The 17,983-nt window shown below is 39.0% G+C and overlaps 2 protein-coding genes and 1 long non-coding RNA gene across 6 annotated transcripts in view; 1 reads left to right on the top strand and 2 right to left on the bottom strand.

Annotated features, from left to right (window-relative positions):
* Positions 1-17,983, bottom strand: part of LOC111319026 (fibronectin type III domain-containing protein-like) — a 95,663-nt gene that overhangs the window by 17,873 nt on the left and 59,807 nt on the right. The window lies entirely within an intron of this gene.
* On the top strand, positions 80-1,642 carry LOC148730056 (fibronectin type III domain-containing protein-like). Its single transcript, XM_088760699.1, has 2 exons — positions 80-605; positions 1,446-1,642. The coding sequence occupies exons 1-2, from the start codon at positions 95-97 to the stop codon at positions 1,640-1,642; spliced, it is 708 nt and encodes a 235-aa protein (XP_088616825.1). The 5' UTR covers positions 80-94.
* LOC148730055 (uncharacterized) lies at positions 973-8,731 on the bottom strand. 4 transcript variants are annotated; one of them, XR_016001101.1, is made up of 6 exons: positions 8,295-8,725; positions 5,740-5,797; positions 4,113-4,188; positions 3,525-3,688; positions 3,013-3,044; positions 1,867-2,086 (listed from the first exon to the last, which is right to left on the bottom strand). It is a non-coding gene; the product is annotated as an uncharacterized LOC148730055 (long non-coding RNA). The 4 variants fall into 4 exon arrangements; XR_016001098.1 differs by lacking the exons at positions 1,867-2,086; positions 5,740-5,797 and adding an exon at positions 973-1,777 and having other exon boundaries at positions 8,295-8,731; XR_016001099.1 differs by lacking the exon at positions 5,740-5,797 and having other exon boundaries at positions 1,868-2,086; positions 8,295-8,718.

The raw sequence follows: 17,983 nt of genomic DNA, 5'->3' as shown, positions 1-17,983 counted from the left end.
GAAAGATGATATGCACCATTTAGTCAATATTATGCAAGAATTAGTATATAGAGTACATTCTCAAATCATTTTGTGTCAACTGTGAACATTAAATATGCATTGCGTAGTTACAGTCATGTGCTTGTTGGTTATGAATATTGAATATGATGTAAAGGCAACACAGGAAAAAGGAAGCAATTTGGTATTTGATGAAGATAACTTTTTTGGTCTTAAATCATATCTTTGTGTATTGATTGTGGGTGTTTTTATTATTCCAGGTCAAGGTGTTTTTCAGCCACAACCTGCCCCTCCTAGAATTGTAGGTTTCTTTGAAGGGAATTTGATTAAGCCAGAAGTAGTTAAGTCTGGCAAAAAGTTTGATACTTCTAAGAACTGGGGCTTTAGACTCCCATGTGATGCACTGGGTGACAACCCACTAGAGTGGCGATGGCAGCATAATGAAACTGATATTACTTTTCCAAGTGCCAAGTACACACTTGGTGCTGATGGTTCATTAACTGGAAGTTACCTGGAAGCTGAGAATAGTGGAAACTATCAATGTTTTGTCAAGGACACCACTGCCAACAAAGAAACATTCAGTAGAAAGGTGCAAGTTGCAGTAACATGTAAGTGGCAAATGTTTGCTCAGGTGGTGGACCTTAACCCTTTGAATGCCAAGGACGTATATATACGTCCTAAAATAGGACCCTCAGATACCGAGGACGTATATATACGTCCTCTGACAAGCATTTTGTTTCTTTTCTCGGTCGTTCAAGGTTTTTATCCGTGGTTGTTTAAAAGGACCTGGGAACAATTTGAGAATCCGCTGACCACAGAATTTTGCACTGTGGCACAACATAACACCCAGAAGGCTTTGTTTATTTTATGAAAAATCCAATATGGCCGCTGGTTGCGAGGCATGCACCTGGGTTGGCATTCAAAGGGTTAATTAAATGTCAGCCTCAAATGAGTGACAGGGTAAAACTGATGATTAAAAAATATAGGCGGGAGGAGGGGAGGGAAGGAAATTGTCTTGCTGATGTCCAAGCATCTGATTGAGGTCCTGATCACCCCAGGTTTTGGTCAAACTAGCGAATGAATACAAGTCATGAATAGTGCTGATGTGACATTCATGTAATGCTGCCTTAATTTGTCAACTTTATACTTGAAAATGTTAAGAGCTAGCAGAAGTAAGAACCCTCTGATTAGACCTTCTGAAAGTTTGTTACACCTGGTATCATCTTTAAAGATTAAAACCAATCCTAATTTAGACTCTCTTGTTTCCTGCAATGAAGTTTGCCAGACATTAATTTTTGAGAAAAGGGTTATATCCTAGCTTACACAAGACAACTTGAAGTTGGTATTTTGAACAAGTGTTATCAGAATTTAAATGTTCAGCACTGTTTTGTGGATCTGTTAATTTTGGAATTTATGCATTAATTTTGGAATTTATTCATTTCCTTTAGATGTTGAGGATTTTGTCTCTAAAACAAGCATTGCACAGACAGTGAATCTTGGAGATCCTTTTTCTTTTAAGAAAAAGGATCTCCAAGATTCACTTGTAATTGCAGTATTACTTGCATTGCAACTCTTACCCTTTGTAAGAGTTGCAATGCTAGAAATCCAAAATAATAAAGTCAAATGCCACATTGCGAAGAATTGATAACACTGCAGGCCTATGCAAGTAATTGCAGATTACTTGCATTGCAACTCTTACCCTTTGTAAGAGTTGCAATGCTAGAAATCCAAAATAATAAAGTCAAATGCCACATTGCGAAGAATTGATAACACTGCAGGCCTAGAAGAAAATTAGTAACATTCACTATTAATAACACTTAATTGTCATCTACAGGTAAATCTAATGACAGAATATGACAAAATATGACAGAATATATGCTATGCCCCCCTTCTAGGTCTGTACATTTTGGTCATCTGGCACTGGGCAGCATTCTGCATAAACACCCCCCAGAAATCTTGTTCTTGATTAACTTACCACTAATGTTAATAAGTCCTTGGTTTGTTGATTGTCTGTCTTCCTCATTGGAGGTTGATACATGCTCTATTGGTCTTTCCATTTGAATTTGGTTGTGAACTACTGGGTTCCTAACTAGGATTAAAAATCAGTTTTAAAAACCAATCAAACAACAATGTACTTTATAAGAAGCTATTTTCATCGATGTTGGATTCAACAGAACACTCATTTTTGGTTCTAGACTCTTACTATTTTTGAAAAAATCCTGCCGTTTCAAATCTAATCATCTTCAATCCTTTAACTGGGAAGATCTGACTCTTAATTCTCCCCTCTAGCTGCCAGACATTTTCTTGTAAATTTAAGTCACAAGATTTTGGTGTTTAAGATCAAGATAACAATTTCTAACTGATAATAAGTTTAAGTATTTTTGTAAGCTCATAACTGGATAATGTTACTTTGGATATTACAGGAAGACGTTACAGAACTGTACATGTTAGGAACTTGCAGGGAGTTAAAGAGTTAATTAACTTTAATAGATGCTTTTGTTAATCAATAACAGTCTCACTGCAAACATGATGCCATGGCCAATCTGAGAGCAAAAACTACGGCTAATTATGCATCAAGCATTTGAGATCCATAATGATGCAACAGTCCACCTTTAGAACCTGAGGCATTTAATCTATTACCAATTTATATAGCGTGTATTTACTTGTGCAGATCAATAGCGCTTACTTGTTGTTGTTAAGGTTGAGATTGGACATCAGCATTTTATCATTTTATCGTCAGGCATTCATCCCATGTCTGGCCTTGAATCAATGCAATTTTACCTTTTCCCGATGAGCTTGCCTCTTTCCATTTACATGTAAGATGACATTTTTTCAACATGCATATATCCCTATGCAACTTGTGTAAAACTATTCTAATTACAAGCTGAGCATTAAATCATAGGCATTGATTGCAATGCTTAATATTTGGAATCATTAATGCACATTGTACCTTGAAGTTTGAGGTCTATTTGTAGAATATTTTTGTAATAAAATGCTAGTGAAGATAAAACTAACCTGCTGGCTTTGTTTCTTGCAGACTGCTTTTCCTGAGTGAGGAATTCAAATAAATTATATATTATATTCAGAAAACATAGCTACATCTCAAAAACCAGGTGGCTAGAAACAGTTTTGTAATACACCTTATATAACACCTACATTTTTGCAGTCAAACTAATTTCACAAATACTTTGATGAAAGCATTAAATTTTAAAAGAGACGGAATGGCATGGCAATTACTCAATTATATTATGTTAATTTTACGGGGGAATTCCAACAAACAGTACTTAGGGACGCTCTCAGAAAATTCTTGATAGATTTTCTCACAACTTCAGGATTTCCTTTCTTGAGATATGGTCATCCTGCTGCAAATTTTAACAAATTAAATATAGCCCTTTCAAAATTGTGACACCATAAGGTTTACTCTTGACTTTTCAGCTTCTACAAGAAATATCACTTTCATTTTATGATTGGGACCACATGACAGCCACATTTAATTTGAAACTGACCACACAAAATATTAGACTTACAATTCCTTCCGCTTCCAAAATACAACAAGGACAATGAGAACAACTCCAAACACAACTGCACATCCCACTGCAATGACACCAGAAAATCCACTGTAATCTCCATTTGTTCTTGCATCTTTTTTGCCTGTGATGGTGACAGATTCTGTGACAGTGACTGAAGTTGTCTGCAAGGCATTATGCTCAAAATCAACGGTTGAATTTTTGTTAGTTAATTATTTTGCTAGATAGATGAACTTTGCAACTTCTACTCTGCTATTTCTTGCAAGCATACAAAGCTGCATGCTCCATGAATAGGTCCCTAAAATTCCAAATGCAATAAATCCTCCATTGATACGCAAGACTCTTTGGTTATATGAAAATTGCCTTCTAACTGTTCAAGATTCAAGAGGTTGGGCTAAAGTTCGATTATAAACACATTTACAAAACCCTAGACACAAAACCTTGAAAACTAGTTTCCCTTCTGATCTTTCCTCTTTGAAGATTTGCAGATATACCCTGGCCCACTTGTTTTCCAACAGATAATTGTAGTATGTTGCATTTCCAGGGACATGATGACAGCCTTGACAGCCTTGACAGCCATTATCTGACCCAGTTTCCCCATGTCCTCCATTTGTGAGGGTAATGGGTTTCAGAAAAAAGGGCCACTCAGAGAAACAGGTGCAAACTGTAAAAAATGCAATTAAAAACACTTCAGTTAATCATTTTGAGGAAAGAATATGTGCAGTTCTACACTTATAATCAACACTAGAGTTAAATGACTATTGCATAAGGTTTTGTGGGGGTAGTGGTTGACACAAGTCAGTCTCCTTCTAAAAGTATCCATCAACCTGTAACAATCTAAGATCAGTATGCGTATTCTCCATACTATCAGATGTCTATACATATATGTTGTAGTTCAATTTTATCCTTGGTTCAAATTTTATTTTCCTTTGTTTCTAAGTCATTATCATACATTAACATGACCGAGAACAAAGGAAAATAAAATTTGAACCTGTTGAAGTATAAAATTGAACTACAACATATACATTCAAGGGATGTTTTAGTTTGTGATCATTTTCTTTATTCTCATGACCTTTATGTCTGCTTCTGCAGTGATACAGTAAGGAGAATTTAGATAGTTGTCACTCTTCAAGTTCAAGTTCAAGTTCATTTATTTGTTTAAGCAGGTTGATTAATTGGCAGCTGTAATAGCTGATGTGGACCTGCTGTCCTAACCCACCCATCCCACCCCAGGGGAGGACATCCATCACACAGTAATCTTATGTGTGGGAAATTAACGTCTCCTACCCCACAGGGTACCCTGTGTACCCTGTGTACCCTGTGTACCTTGTGTGCCCTGTGTACCCTGTGTACCTTCAAGCACACAGGGTACACAGGGTACACAGGGTACACAGGGAGTCTATATGGAGACTGGGTATACAGGAAGTCTATATGGAGACTGCCATGAATTACTTGCCGAAAGCTGTGTACTTGTTAACTAGACTGCTTTCAGAATTTTCCGCGCATGTCCAGTCTATCTACAATCGGCCAGCCTCGCTTTTAAGTCGCAATTTCGCTCTGGAACTCTAATAAGGAATCTTCCATGATAAGAAATAGGAGTGAGGAATTTCTTTATAACAAAAACAATTTATCACTTATAGAGCGCTATTTACAATGACAGATCAACAGCGCTTTAGAATCAATCCTAACCCGCCCATCCCACCCCAGGGGAGGACATCCATCACACAGTAATCTCGTGCGTGGGAAATTAACGTCTCCTACCCCTAACCCTGTAGGAGACAGGACCTCCATTTATTCGTCCCTATCCGAGAAGACTAGAATATCTAACCATTTCTTGATGTTATAGAAAGGTAGCATATTCTTCTCAATTATTTTGAGACCTTGAGTGTTGGTCCCGCCGAGGCTCGAACCTTCGACCTCCCGCACAACAGTCCAGCGCTCTATCCATTGAGCTAACCGGGAGGCGGTTAATGTTATCCTAAATTGTAGTTCATAGTTTTATATTTTTATATATGTATTATTACTCTTAATTATTATTTAACTTAGATAGATAGTAGATAGATAGTAGATAGGCAGGTCCACATCAGGACTTCAGTCTCGCGTATTCTGTAACCTGCGTTATCAAATAAACTATGTATGTATGTATGTATGTATTTATGTATGTATGTATGTATGTATGTATGTATGTATGTATGTATGTATGTATGTAACTGACCTCGCCTCGATAGCCAATCAGACTGCAATAAGGGTGGAAGGAATGGACCATTATTTTCCTGGAGGGGGGGGTATGAGAAATGTTAAATAAATTTGTTTACAGGGTCTGAAAAGACAAAATAAATTGTTTGCAAACGTGATAGGGTAAAAAAAAATGTTTGTAGAGAAGTCAGGTAAGATATTAAAAAATATTACTAAAACTGAAAAAAAAGCAAAAAAAACAACAACAAAAAACTGAAGCACTAGAACAAAAATTAACACAATGTGGGCACTAAAAAGTGGTCACTCCGTATTAAGCAAATAACACATCTGAAAATAGCTGAATATTTCTTGAAAAAATGAGAATTTATTGTTGTATGCCCTTTGCTTTATTTACGTCGGTAGCTGCCAAAAATTTGAAAATGTGATTGGGGCTTATATCGACAAAATAGGTCGCTATTACACTATTGATTACGTTCTTCGTAAAATAGTTCAATAGGGCAATGGTAATAGTTATCACAAATAAAAAGAACATTGAAAAAAAGACCTGATGGAAAAAAAAGTGTTTTCACGAAGATGATGTTGGAAAATGAAATGTTCGCAGAAGGAAATTTCTCGTACCCGCCCTCCAGAAAAATAATGATCCGTCCATAACAGATGTTCAAAATTCTTAACAACGCCTTCTTGTTTCAGCTGTTAGACGTGAACATAAAAAATGCAAAGGGAGCTATGCATTTAAATGAATCAAGAAAAAGCGAATAATTTAATGTGTGAAATGCTAAGAATACATGAAAATCACTTATGAATTATTTTCACTACTGCTTAAGTAGTGCTCCTTACTGTGAAGATACATTTAAATGTGTGAGGCAAGACGAAACAAAAAACAATTAGAACATAGCTAACAGAGTCGCGCGATTAATTTCATTATACGTGAGCGTGCTCAAAATCCCGATGGTCCACGCTGACAGCGTCAGCAAATCGCTTCGCCAGAATTCTTTTTTTTCGCGCGAGCGGCCATTGTTAGCGTGGGGAAAAATAATATATTCCGCGACAATAATGGATACAAACAGAAACTCGGCCTACTAGTCCGAAAACGAAGACAATGTTTCGATCCTTTCCCTTGGGCTAGAGTTCTTAAATGAGGCAGAAAAAGAGAAAAACAAAGAAAAAGGAGACTTGGCATCAGCGCCGTCACGATTCGCTTCAACTGATATTGTTGTCCGTTTTTCGCGTCGGATTTGATGCACAATTCCACAGGCTATGTTCTAACACAATTGGTTCATGCTTTCAGCTGCACGCTAAAGCATGAACCAATTGTTAATTGGAACACGCGTCGGAAGTAATAGGAAACGCAACATAATAAGCTTAAGGGTAGCCGACATTTACTTGGATAACGCAAACTGCCAAAGACCACGTTTACCAATGAAATTGTATAGCAAAGGAAAGAAAAAGCCATTCTTTCGTTGGGTTTTAAGTCTTTTCGTGCAGGAGTCCTTTCGTCCAAGTCTTTTCGTTTAAAGTCTAAGGTGCATTCGTCCAACATGAAGTCTTTTGGTCAATGTTATAACATTGTTTTGAATGAGGTTGCAACGCAACATATTTTATAAATAGACGGTGACAAAAATATAAAGACTTGCGGTTTAATTTTATCGCGCGAAAGAAATGGTAATAGTAGGCTTCTTATTGAGTGTCTATTAAGAGTAATAAAATAATTTGGATATATCAACAAAGTTGAAATGGTAAATTGGCCACCGTAATGATTACAAAAGCTGACGTTTCGAGCGTTAGCCCTTCGTCGGAGCTAGCTCCGACGAAGGGCTAACGCTCCAAACGTCAGCTTTTGTAATCATTACGGTGGCTAATTACCATTTCAACTTTGTTGATATATCCAAATTATTTCGTTACTCCCACCGACGCAGCCCCAAACAGTTTCTTTCGAAACTATCAGCCTTTATTAAGAGTAATAGACAACTACCGAGTATTTTCACGTAATTTTCAGTTTGGGAACTTGGCTTGACTAAGTTGCTAAGTTTGGGGAGTGTGTTATAGCCGAGTGCGTCTTATAACTGAGAAACTACCGTAAGTGTAGCATCCGCACTCAGTGTCCGACACAACCAACACCATAGTCAAACATGATAAAGAAATTATCTAGGCCTTATCTAGCCTTATAAAAGTTATTTATTTGCTTCGAGAAAAGACTTAACAATTAGACGAACAGACTTAGATGAAAAAACTTTTGGACGAAAAGACTTGGAAGAAAAGACTTAGACGAAAAGACTTTTAGACGAAAATACCGTAATTCGTTTACAAGTCGTAAATACGGCTGGGTGGTGATTGAAACCAAAAATAATCGAGCTCCACATGCAATAACGGGTTATTGTTAGAGATGCTTTCAGCTAGTAAATGTGTTCCTAACCGAAATAATCACTTTAAGATCCCAACGTGGAAATATACTTTGACATTTCACTGAAAAACGACAAGACAAGAATTAAATGCACTTCAATAACCAATAGTCTCTCTTCGTTCAATTATTAACAAATAATTTTTATCTACTTCCAAATAGAAATTTCTTTATACCTGCTGTATCAGTAAAACTTGCTGTTTCCAGGGGGAAGAAAGGGGTGTCAGTGTTACACGAACAGCAACAAGATGCAGTATTGTTCACCCAGATGGAACTGTTCTGACAGACACCTTTGTGGCGTTTGTGGCCAGTTTTGTAAATAACCTCGTATAAGTCGCTATCTTTCCATCTTCTCCCAGTAATAACGCACTTATCAACGTCACCTGTATTTAAACTAGCTTGTACCGAAGGAGTCTGGAGAGTTGCAAGGCAAGACATCAAAAAAACGATTCTTGTTAAAGAATTGGTGGCCGGCGTCATTGATGGCATGTTCCTTTAGCAAATTATGAGCCACAGCTTAATTTTGATTATACTATAAGAAATATAACTGAGCGAATTTTTGATCGCGATATGAGCGCACACAGATGTTCAGACCTCTTCAGACGCCGTAACATTTAAGTTTCTTACGTCACTCGCAGCGCCTGGGGGCAAAATGAAGCGAATCCTGTGTTCTGATTGGCTACCCGAGCGGGCAAGACGAGCCAAACTTGCCCCTCGGGATTGCCCACATCGATCCCGCGCATAGAAAAAGTTGAATTAGGACTACGTTTGTAATTCTTGCACAATGTGGGCTATAGAAATGCTAAAAGCAGCAGAAGATAGTCAAAACAAAGAAAACAGAAACGACTCTCGTGAGTTTGTTGTGCTACAAACACAGTTAGCTTTCTTCCCCGACTCTCGAAGTAAACCAGTCATTCATCAGTTTCTTATTAAAGCGAAATATTTTTGCAATGTAATGAATCATTTATCAACCAAGCTTGTTCGGTCAAGATGGCTGTATATTAGCCTCGTTCTTTTTTCTCAATTTTATGAACCTCGACTTCGTCTCGGTCCATAAAAGTGCGATAAAAGAACTCAGCCAATATCCAACCATCTTGACCGAACAAGCTTGGTTAATAACCCATATTTATAACTAGTGCCAACTTCCTGTCAAAACGTCAAGTATGGTCAGACGAATCATGCCCGAATATTTGTGCATTTTGCTTTTGAGTGTTGTTGTTGTTGAATTTTCAGGCAATTTAGTCATAATGCCGACGTTATGCTCGATGTTCTGGCATTATGCCCAAAGTCATGCCAACACACCAGTAATTTACCCGACCCTATTTCCAAGAATGATTTTTTTGTCATAGTGTAACCCGTTGGCCCACATGGATTTCCCTTGAAATCTTATGGATGATAAGCTAGTAGGAAAACTGGAAAAAAATTTGGGTTAGAAAAAGAAAAGTTCAGGCTTACTGTACTGGGATCAACACTGTGCAGTATGAATTTGGAGTTGACCCCTCAAATAAGAAGTGAATGGGTTAATTTTTTATTTGTTGAAGGATTTTTAAAAAAGCGATGGTGCATGCGATATGCAAATGACTACAACTCTTAGTGTCCGGTTTATATGGCGCGTTTTTAGTGTCAAAATTCAAACCCTCGTGTCAGACTTGCTATTTTTCTATTCAAACTTCCTGTTTGTCAATTCAGATACGCTATTTGTTTACTGAAACATCCATTGTTTCAATTCAAAGCAATATTTCTTCGATTCAGTCATGCTGTTTTTCTATTCAAACATGCCATCCGTTGTTTTAAAAATGTTTTTCTACTACCCAAACATTCAGTCGTCTAATTCAAACGTGCTATTGTGCATTTCAAATTTTTAATCTCGCAATTCAAAATAGCCATTTTGAATTTAGTTTAGTCGCCAAAGTGGCGACTAAACTAAATTAAACTAAACTAAGTTCGAGTTTAGTCGCCAAAGTGGCGACTAAACTAAATTAAACTAAACTAAGTTCGAGTTTAGTCGCCAAAGTGGCGACTAAACTCGAACTTTTAGTCGCCAAGTTAAAAGTTTTAGTCGCATTGGCGACCGTATCGGTCGCAATTTAGAGCCCTGTCATACTTTCCCTCAGGCAAACGAGGGCCTGCTCGCTTAATATCGAAATGTTACGTCAAAGGTATACTGTCAACAACGCGGGCTCAAGCATGCGAAAATTGCAAAAATAATAGGGTGCTGGCATTTGAGACCAAGGCAATTTGTCGTCGTCTCAGGCATTTTCCTATTTCCAAAGTTTTTAAGGAAAGACTTAATTTTCGAAAAGGCTTAGGGGGTGTACGAAGTTTTTGGAAGTTGTTTTGTAAAAGAAAAGTGGCAAGGAAAACAACGCCTAGAAGTGACAAGATAGAAAATCAGCAATGCTAGCGACTCAAAATCTGTTTTTCCGCATCAAAATCTATCGCGTGCGCACACGTCATTCAGCTCTCTCCCTGTTCGCGGGTTAGGGTAAATGGAACTCAAAGTCAGCCGACCCAAAGGAAAACCCATTCATGATAAAATTGAATAATCGATCGACAAATATATTTATGACCAAACGAATCTTAAATTCTTCAGTACAAAAGGTATTTTTTATCTACAATTCGTTGCATAAAAGTTCTATGTTTTACTGTGCAAAAAATTTGTATTTTAACACAATATTCAAGTCTATTACAAATGGTAAAACAGTTTTCTCAAAGGTTTTTTGAATACAAATTCAAAATAACGTTTGGGAATTCTGCACGACAGTGTATACTTCAAGCTATAGCTACACGAAAATGATTTCACTTCTACAAGTATCAAAGTTCATGTCAAAGCAAAATGTAAAAGACAATTTTCAACCATCACTATTTGACACATTGTTTTCGTCAAAACTCTAAATCAGTTGAAAGCCAGAGTTTCCTTTTTCATAGATAACTCTTAGGTCCCAACTTTGGACCGAATATGGCTTCTTTGTCTTCATCTTAAGACTCTAAGGCCAAACGTCTTCAGTACAATTCAGTTGTTTCTTTTCTGAAGGGGCTCATACAAATTTTGCCTATCGGACCCCTTTAGGGGCTCATAGGCAGATTCTGTTTGAGACCCAGGGCTGTGCACTGATGCATATGGTGTACCCCCTTCCAGGGTCTGCACGTTTTGGTAATCTGGTTCTTTAACTGATGTGGGTACATTTTGGTAAACTGATGCAGCTGAAATTGGTTTGTTATGGTCCACACTTTGGTAAACATGACAGAAACCAACTAACAATATGAACAAAAAACGAAGAGTGGCAAGAGAATTACTCGCGACAAAACATTCGGCAATTGCCTGCAGCGTGTCTACGGATAAAGGCTCCTTTGGGTTAACAGGACGCGCCAATTTTCTTTTCGCGCCGTCAAGAGAAGATTTCACAAGGGGATGGTTGGCTGGACATATTTCTGGCCCAGCCATAGGAGTGGGCCCACTTAATGCCATAAACAACAGCTTCTATGGGGGAGACACCCGTATTGTTTGCAAGGCAAATGTTCGTAAGTTCTGTAATAAAAAGTACAATGTGCAAGGGCTTCGCCGGAATGACAGGGACACCAATCTTCGAGGACGCCCATCTTCGAGGACGCCCATCTTCGAGGACGCCCATCCGCGCCATCTCAATCAGCCTGACTTGTACTCGGTTAAGGTAGACGGGGCCCTGGATCCCAACTGCAAATCAAGAAGATCTGGAACCAAGCTGCCTAGTAATGGGTCCTCCAAGGCTGCCGCGTCGCTCCAAATCCCGGAAATTAGACCATCTGAAAAACAAAAACACAAGGTGAAGGAAACGAAAACGGAAAACTGAAAAAGCAAGCTCATACAGAATGGCAATATCGGTATAAGAGGATATTCCAAACGCGATGGTCGGCTGCGCGGCATAAACTTACCCATACCTACTAAATTGCAAAGTGAATCCAGGTGCCACTACAGGCCAGGTGCCATTACAGGCCAAACAAAACGCCCCATCGGACCTAACATTAACCAACTTAGGCCTCAAGACACGCCACATGAGGCTAACAACATACGCCAAATCAGGCTCTAAAATGCGCCAAAAACTCCAAACATGCGTAACCAAAAAAGATACCGAAAAAGTGCACCGCCGGGCTCAAAAAGTATGCCACGAAGGCTAGACAACTCACCTAAAATCTAAACGCAAAGCCAACATTCTGAAATTCGGACAACGACGAAAAATAGAAGGTCGAAACTTATAGATCTGCTTCTGACCAGGACCGTCCAATAGTAGATCTTCGACTGCAGGCAGAACAAACACTTCCGCGACATACAAGCTAAACCGAGAAGACCCTTCACGCAAGAAAGGCCAAAAATGAGCGGAGGGCCATTCGGGGATGATCAATGTCCCGCAGCCAAAGCAAGACATGAGATGACGGACAGAATCGACGATCAGACTAACTGGGGGACATATCCTGTTGTTTTCGGTGCTCCAGTCTTGTGCCAATGCGTCGACCCCACTGCATCCGGGAGAGGCAAACTTCGAGTTAAACCGAGGGAGCTGAGCATTGTAATAGGTCGCGAAGCGGTCGAATGTATGAGGACCCCATTTAGCATCAAGAAGGCGGAAAACTGAAGGATTGACGCGCCAATCGTCCTTGTCAACGAATCGGCTAAGGAGATTAGTCCTCTCATTCTGCGACCTGGGAATCCACTGTGCTTCAAGAGTGATCCCGTTTGAAAAACAAAAATAAAAAATGCTCACAGCAACACACTGGAGGTGGGCTTTGGAACTGCCAACAGAAACTATTCTCGCAGCGCCTTGATTGTCGGTGAAAACCTGTACTCTCTTCTGCTGCAGCTTCTCCGTGTAGGACAATAGAACATAATAAATAGCTTTCAACTCGTGGTACGTGGAGCTCTGACCAAGATCTTCAGACGGGAACATGCCGCTAGCCATTACGCCGTCCAAGGAGGCCGAAAACCCGCCGAAGGCGACATAACTAGCATCAGAGAAAATAACCGTCGACAAATCAGGGGGTGGACGAAGAGAATAGCCGTTAAACGAGTCGATATTGCTGTACCAAAATCTCAACTCCTCCAAAAGAGCCGGAGAAAAACGAAGGGTGTGGTCCCACGCTAAGCGTGATTCAATTGCCAGGTACATCTTCCTGGTTAGAAGACGTGAAATGGGCCTCACTGCCAAGGCTACAGAAATTATAGATCCGGCGATTCTGGCCAACTCTCGATACGAGGACGACGTATCTCCAATTACAGAGCCTAAAATACTCTTAAGCTTTTCCACCTTCCTTTCAGGAATATGAAAAGACATAGTAATAGTGTTAATCACGAAACCCAGCCATTCGCCTACTTGCATGGGATGCCCATGAGATTTGTCTTCATTCACAAGGAGACCTGAGGAGTCGAGCTCTTTCTTTTGGATAATGGTAGCTGCTGCGGCGGAATACTTATCCGGTAGACTGCCGAGCCCATCTTCTTGAATCTTGTACAGTTAGAAGGCAATTTTTATTAGCAAAAAGTCCTACGTTGAGAAGTTGAGCCCATTTGTTAGTTGGTTTCTATGGGTTTTTTGATGAAATTAGCAGTTTTTTCCTTAAGGATGTGACCATTAATGCTGACCATATGTCTATTTATGTCTCCAAGCGAAAAAATGACCAGTATCGGGCGGGTCACACCTCTCCCAGTTTCCATTACTGAACGAATTATTCAGGTTTTGTCGCAGTCTAATTCATCGCTTCCGCTTGTTCGTCGTATTGGGAAGTCCAAATCGGGCGAGTATTTCCACGCTAGCAAGGGCGTGTCTAATTCTTCTCTTAGAGAGGAATTTAAAGAAGTACATCCAGCCCTTTGTTGACGACATTTCAAAGTACGGCACGCAAAGTATGAGGTCTGGTGCAGCGTCGAACGGGCGATTTATTGGATATGCATACTAGGTGGAGGTGTCCTTCCTCGAAGAACAGATACATTAAACATACAATTAAAGATCGTTTAAGCGTTTCAAAATCACTTTTGCTCTGAGGGCATATTTTACGCCAGTTTACAGTTTATTCTTGCTTACTTGAAAGAGTTTTTCTTGTCATTAGTTTTGCGATTATTTGTGCTTCTTTGCTAGTTTATAACTATTGTAGTTCTAGTTTACTATTTACTGCAATCAATTTATTTATCGTATTTATTATGTCCATCTATTTGCTGTTGCCTAGAAGTCCTGGCGGGGGACGTAAGTGGTCCCAGATTTCCTGTCCTGTGTTTTCCCTACGGGGTTTTTTGAGGCAGGTTTTTTCTGGCCCCCCTGGCTCGCTTACTCGCAGTTGACAGATCGGGTTACGATTATAATCATATATCTCAATTGTAGTTCAATAAACTGATTGATGGCGTTGCTCGCAGCCCACAATCCACATCAGAAAAGCTTGAAAACTAGTTTCCCTTCGGATCTTTCCCCTTTGAAGATTCCTGAATATACCCCGGACCTATTGTTTTCCCCACAGACAGTTATAGTATGTTGCATTTCCAGGGATACGACAGCCTTGACAGCCATTATCCGACCCAATATCCACTTGTCCTTCATTTAAGAGGGTAACGGATTTCAGTAAAAGGCCACCAAGAGAAACATTAGCAAACTGTAAAAAGATGCAATTAAAAACACTTCAGTTAATCATTTGGAGGAAAGAATATGCAGTTCCATGCTAATAATCTATATTGGAATTAAATGACTATATTGAATATTAAGGTTTTGTCGGGGCAGTGGTCGACACAAGTGTCTGCGTCTAAAAGTGTCCATCAACCCGTAACAATCTAATATCAGTATGCATATTCTCCATACTATCATCTATACATACACAATCAAGGGATATTTTAGTTCGTGATCATTTCCTTAGATAGTTTATTACCAAAAAAATAAAAGTACTTTGCAGCCATAAGCTGAATTACGTACTTTTCACAATTATTGATAAATATATATACGAGACTATATAAAACTACAAAATTTACAAACAATTTTAAGACCTAAAATAATTACAATTATACAGCAATGGAATAAATACGCAGTCGATGCTAAGACCCCAGATTAACCCCTGCGCACATAGCCGGAACGAATGAAGACTTGAAACGATCAGTGCGGAAGCGCGGCATGTTAAAAAACGCGTGTTGCACGCTGAAAGATGTCCATCTGGCAGCAAACTGTATAATTTATGAAATGGACTTCAGTTGGACAAAAACAGATCCGTTCATAACTTCTTGCGTCTGTCGTAGATCGAAGCTAAACCATGCTTATCTAAGTCTTTATTCTCATGACTTTCATATCTCTATAATGACTTAGTTATGATTTACAAATGCATGAACAACTTGACTTCTGACTATCTTCATGAGCAATTTCAACACCGTTCAGAAATTCACCAAAGAGACACCAGGCAAAAAAACGATCTCACATTGCCCAAATGCAGGATCTCGACTTGCCAAAGGCTGTTGCGCCTAGCGTGGGGCAAAAAATTAAAACTCTTTACTAAAGGAGATCAGAAACACAAAAAGCCTTAAGATGTTATTTTATTATTGAAATGCGAGCCGTCTTTATAACCCATATTTTTATCTTTAAATGGTTTTTATCTTAATTTTGTAACTTAATATTTCAATTTTCATAGATGGCAGAAGAGCCCCCAAGGGGGAGCTATACAATAAAGTATGTGATACTGTATGGAGAATTTAGATACTTGTCACTATCAACACAAATAATACCCTAAAAAGGAAGCCTAAGAGGTTAACCCTATGTAAATAAACTTCCAAAGAAATAAAATTTTAAAATGTATGCTTATAATAAAATCTAAGATGGATAAAGACCTAAGAAATACGCATGTATAATTAAGAGCTGTTTTGAAACGTGTTAAGTTACCTATCTCAACGAAATTGGCGGGCAGGTCATTCCATTCACGAATGATTTTAACCAAAAAGAGTACTTATAACAATTAGAGTTTGCCAATTTCACAGGCAGTTTCTAATTGGGGTTGGACCTTGTACGTTTTGAAGCAAACTCAAAAAAATCACAAAAATGGAGGCCATTCAGCGCGAATACAAGTTTATCGCATTCTACTAAGGAGAAATATAGTCTTCTATCAATCAACTTTGACCAATGTAACATTTCACAACGACCTTCATATGACATCTCACCCCTTCGCTGACCTAAAGCCAATCGAGAGGCTCTTCTCTGAACTTTCTCCAAGAGAACAATATATTTAACAAGGTAAGGGCACCATACTGGAGAAGCGTACTCCAGGATTGGCCTCACAAGAGTCTTGTACAATGTGGAAAAGATTTCCTTGTTTACAGGACCGATTGTTCGCTTGATTAGACCGAGAACTTTATTGGCCCTATTGACAACCTCAACAGCGTGTGGAGTCCACGAGAGATCGTGCGAGATTGTAATGCCAAGGTCTTTTACAGAACTCACTGAGCTTAGACATTCTCCGCGCGGGACGAGAGAGTATTGTGGAACAGATTTATCCCGATTATGTGTTACTCGCATAACCTTGCATTTGTTTACGTTGAAGTTTAACTGCCAGACCTCAGACCAATTCTTAAGGTGAAATAAGCCGGACTGAAGAATATTTGTGTCTCTAGCTATGTCGGAGATCTCTCTGATCTTCCCACTATTCAGTCTTCCCTTGGAAGGACTAAAATCAAAAGCCTGTGATGAGGCATCTAGCAGGAAATCACTGATTTTCCCACTTTCCAAACCAAGTGCTTCTACGCAATCTACAAATTAGACAGAGGTGACAAATTAATTCAGTATGATGAGGACTCACACTCATTTTGGAAGAGAAAATCTTTAAGTTGGTGTCCTTTTTAAGGATATTAGCCAGAAGGCTCATTTTTTGATTGATTATTGATTATTTCCCTATTTTCAGAATGATCTTAGATAGCCAATAGTAACAATGCTTATCTGTTTTTCTGTATTTCTACTGGTTTTGTAATCGGACCTTTCAGCGTCACATGAGGGGACGCAAATCGTCTGCACTGCAAGTACCCCGGAAAGTCCCATACATTTTCTTAGACTAAAAGTCTAAGAAAATGTATGGGGCTTTTTGAGCGCTCCAGGCAGCTTTCCTGTAAGGCGTCATAATCTTGTTGCTGCCGACATCGATGTGACAGATAATTGCTTTTACTGTGTTTTCTTTGCCGGCTTATATTGTCATCAAGTTTCAATAAGACGGCTCTCATTTTTCACGAGAACAATAAAGTTTTTGTAAATTACGAGATCGGATGCACGCACTGTTTCAACTAATTCACTCTTCTTGCTTGGGAATACATTAATAAAATGTCGGCGGACCTTGAGACCTCCACAAAGCTGGAAATACCAAATAAACGGGGGGTAAAATCGCGAAAAAATACTCCCAAGGAGAAACGTAAACAAAGTAGAGAATGGAGAAAGCGAAAGCGACAGCAGAAGAAAGCGGGTAATCTGGCTTAAGTTCTGCCTGGCATCGATGGTGGACCAAATGTGGCTGAGACAAACTCTATTGATAAAAAATCATTTTCTCCAAATCTGGATACAAAATAGGTAGGCAACGAAAGCGGACTTATCATGCTTAAGGCTAATTCTAAAGAAGAAATGGAAAGTAATGTGAAGCGACCACGATTAACAACCGTTTTAGATGTAAATTATTCAAGATCAAGAATGCTTCGGAGGGCGCTTGGAGACGATGCAAGACGAAGGCGGGCTCAATATTGAAGGACGTTTTTGGCACAGACAACTTTTAAACGTATTGGTAGTTAGAAAAATATCCATTTGAAGAGTCATCACGAGACTCAGGTAAACAGAACTTCAAATATTCGAAAAGGCTGATTGCTGTGGAGTGACGTCATAAACCGGCTAAGTGTATT

Source organism: Stylophora pistillata, chromosome 5, assembly GCF_964205215.1.
Source record: "Stylophora pistillata chromosome 5, jaStyPist1.2, whole genome shotgun sequence".
NCBI lineage: Eukaryota > Metazoa > Cnidaria > Anthozoa > Scleractinia > Pocilloporidae > Stylophora > Stylophora pistillata.
This window is presented reverse-complemented; position numbering and strand designations above follow the sequence as displayed.

What these genes read in the sequence shown, in the direction of transcription:
- LOC148730056 (XM_088760699.1), top strand. Translation starts at nt 95, where the DNA reads ATGCATTGCGTAGTTACAGTCATGTGCTTGTTGGTTATGAATATTGAA. An exon ending in GGTGCAAGTTGCAGTAACAT is followed by an intron (nt 606 to 1,445) that starts GTAAGTGGCAAA and finishes CATTTCCTTTAG; the next exon opens with ATGTTGAGGATTTTGTCTCT.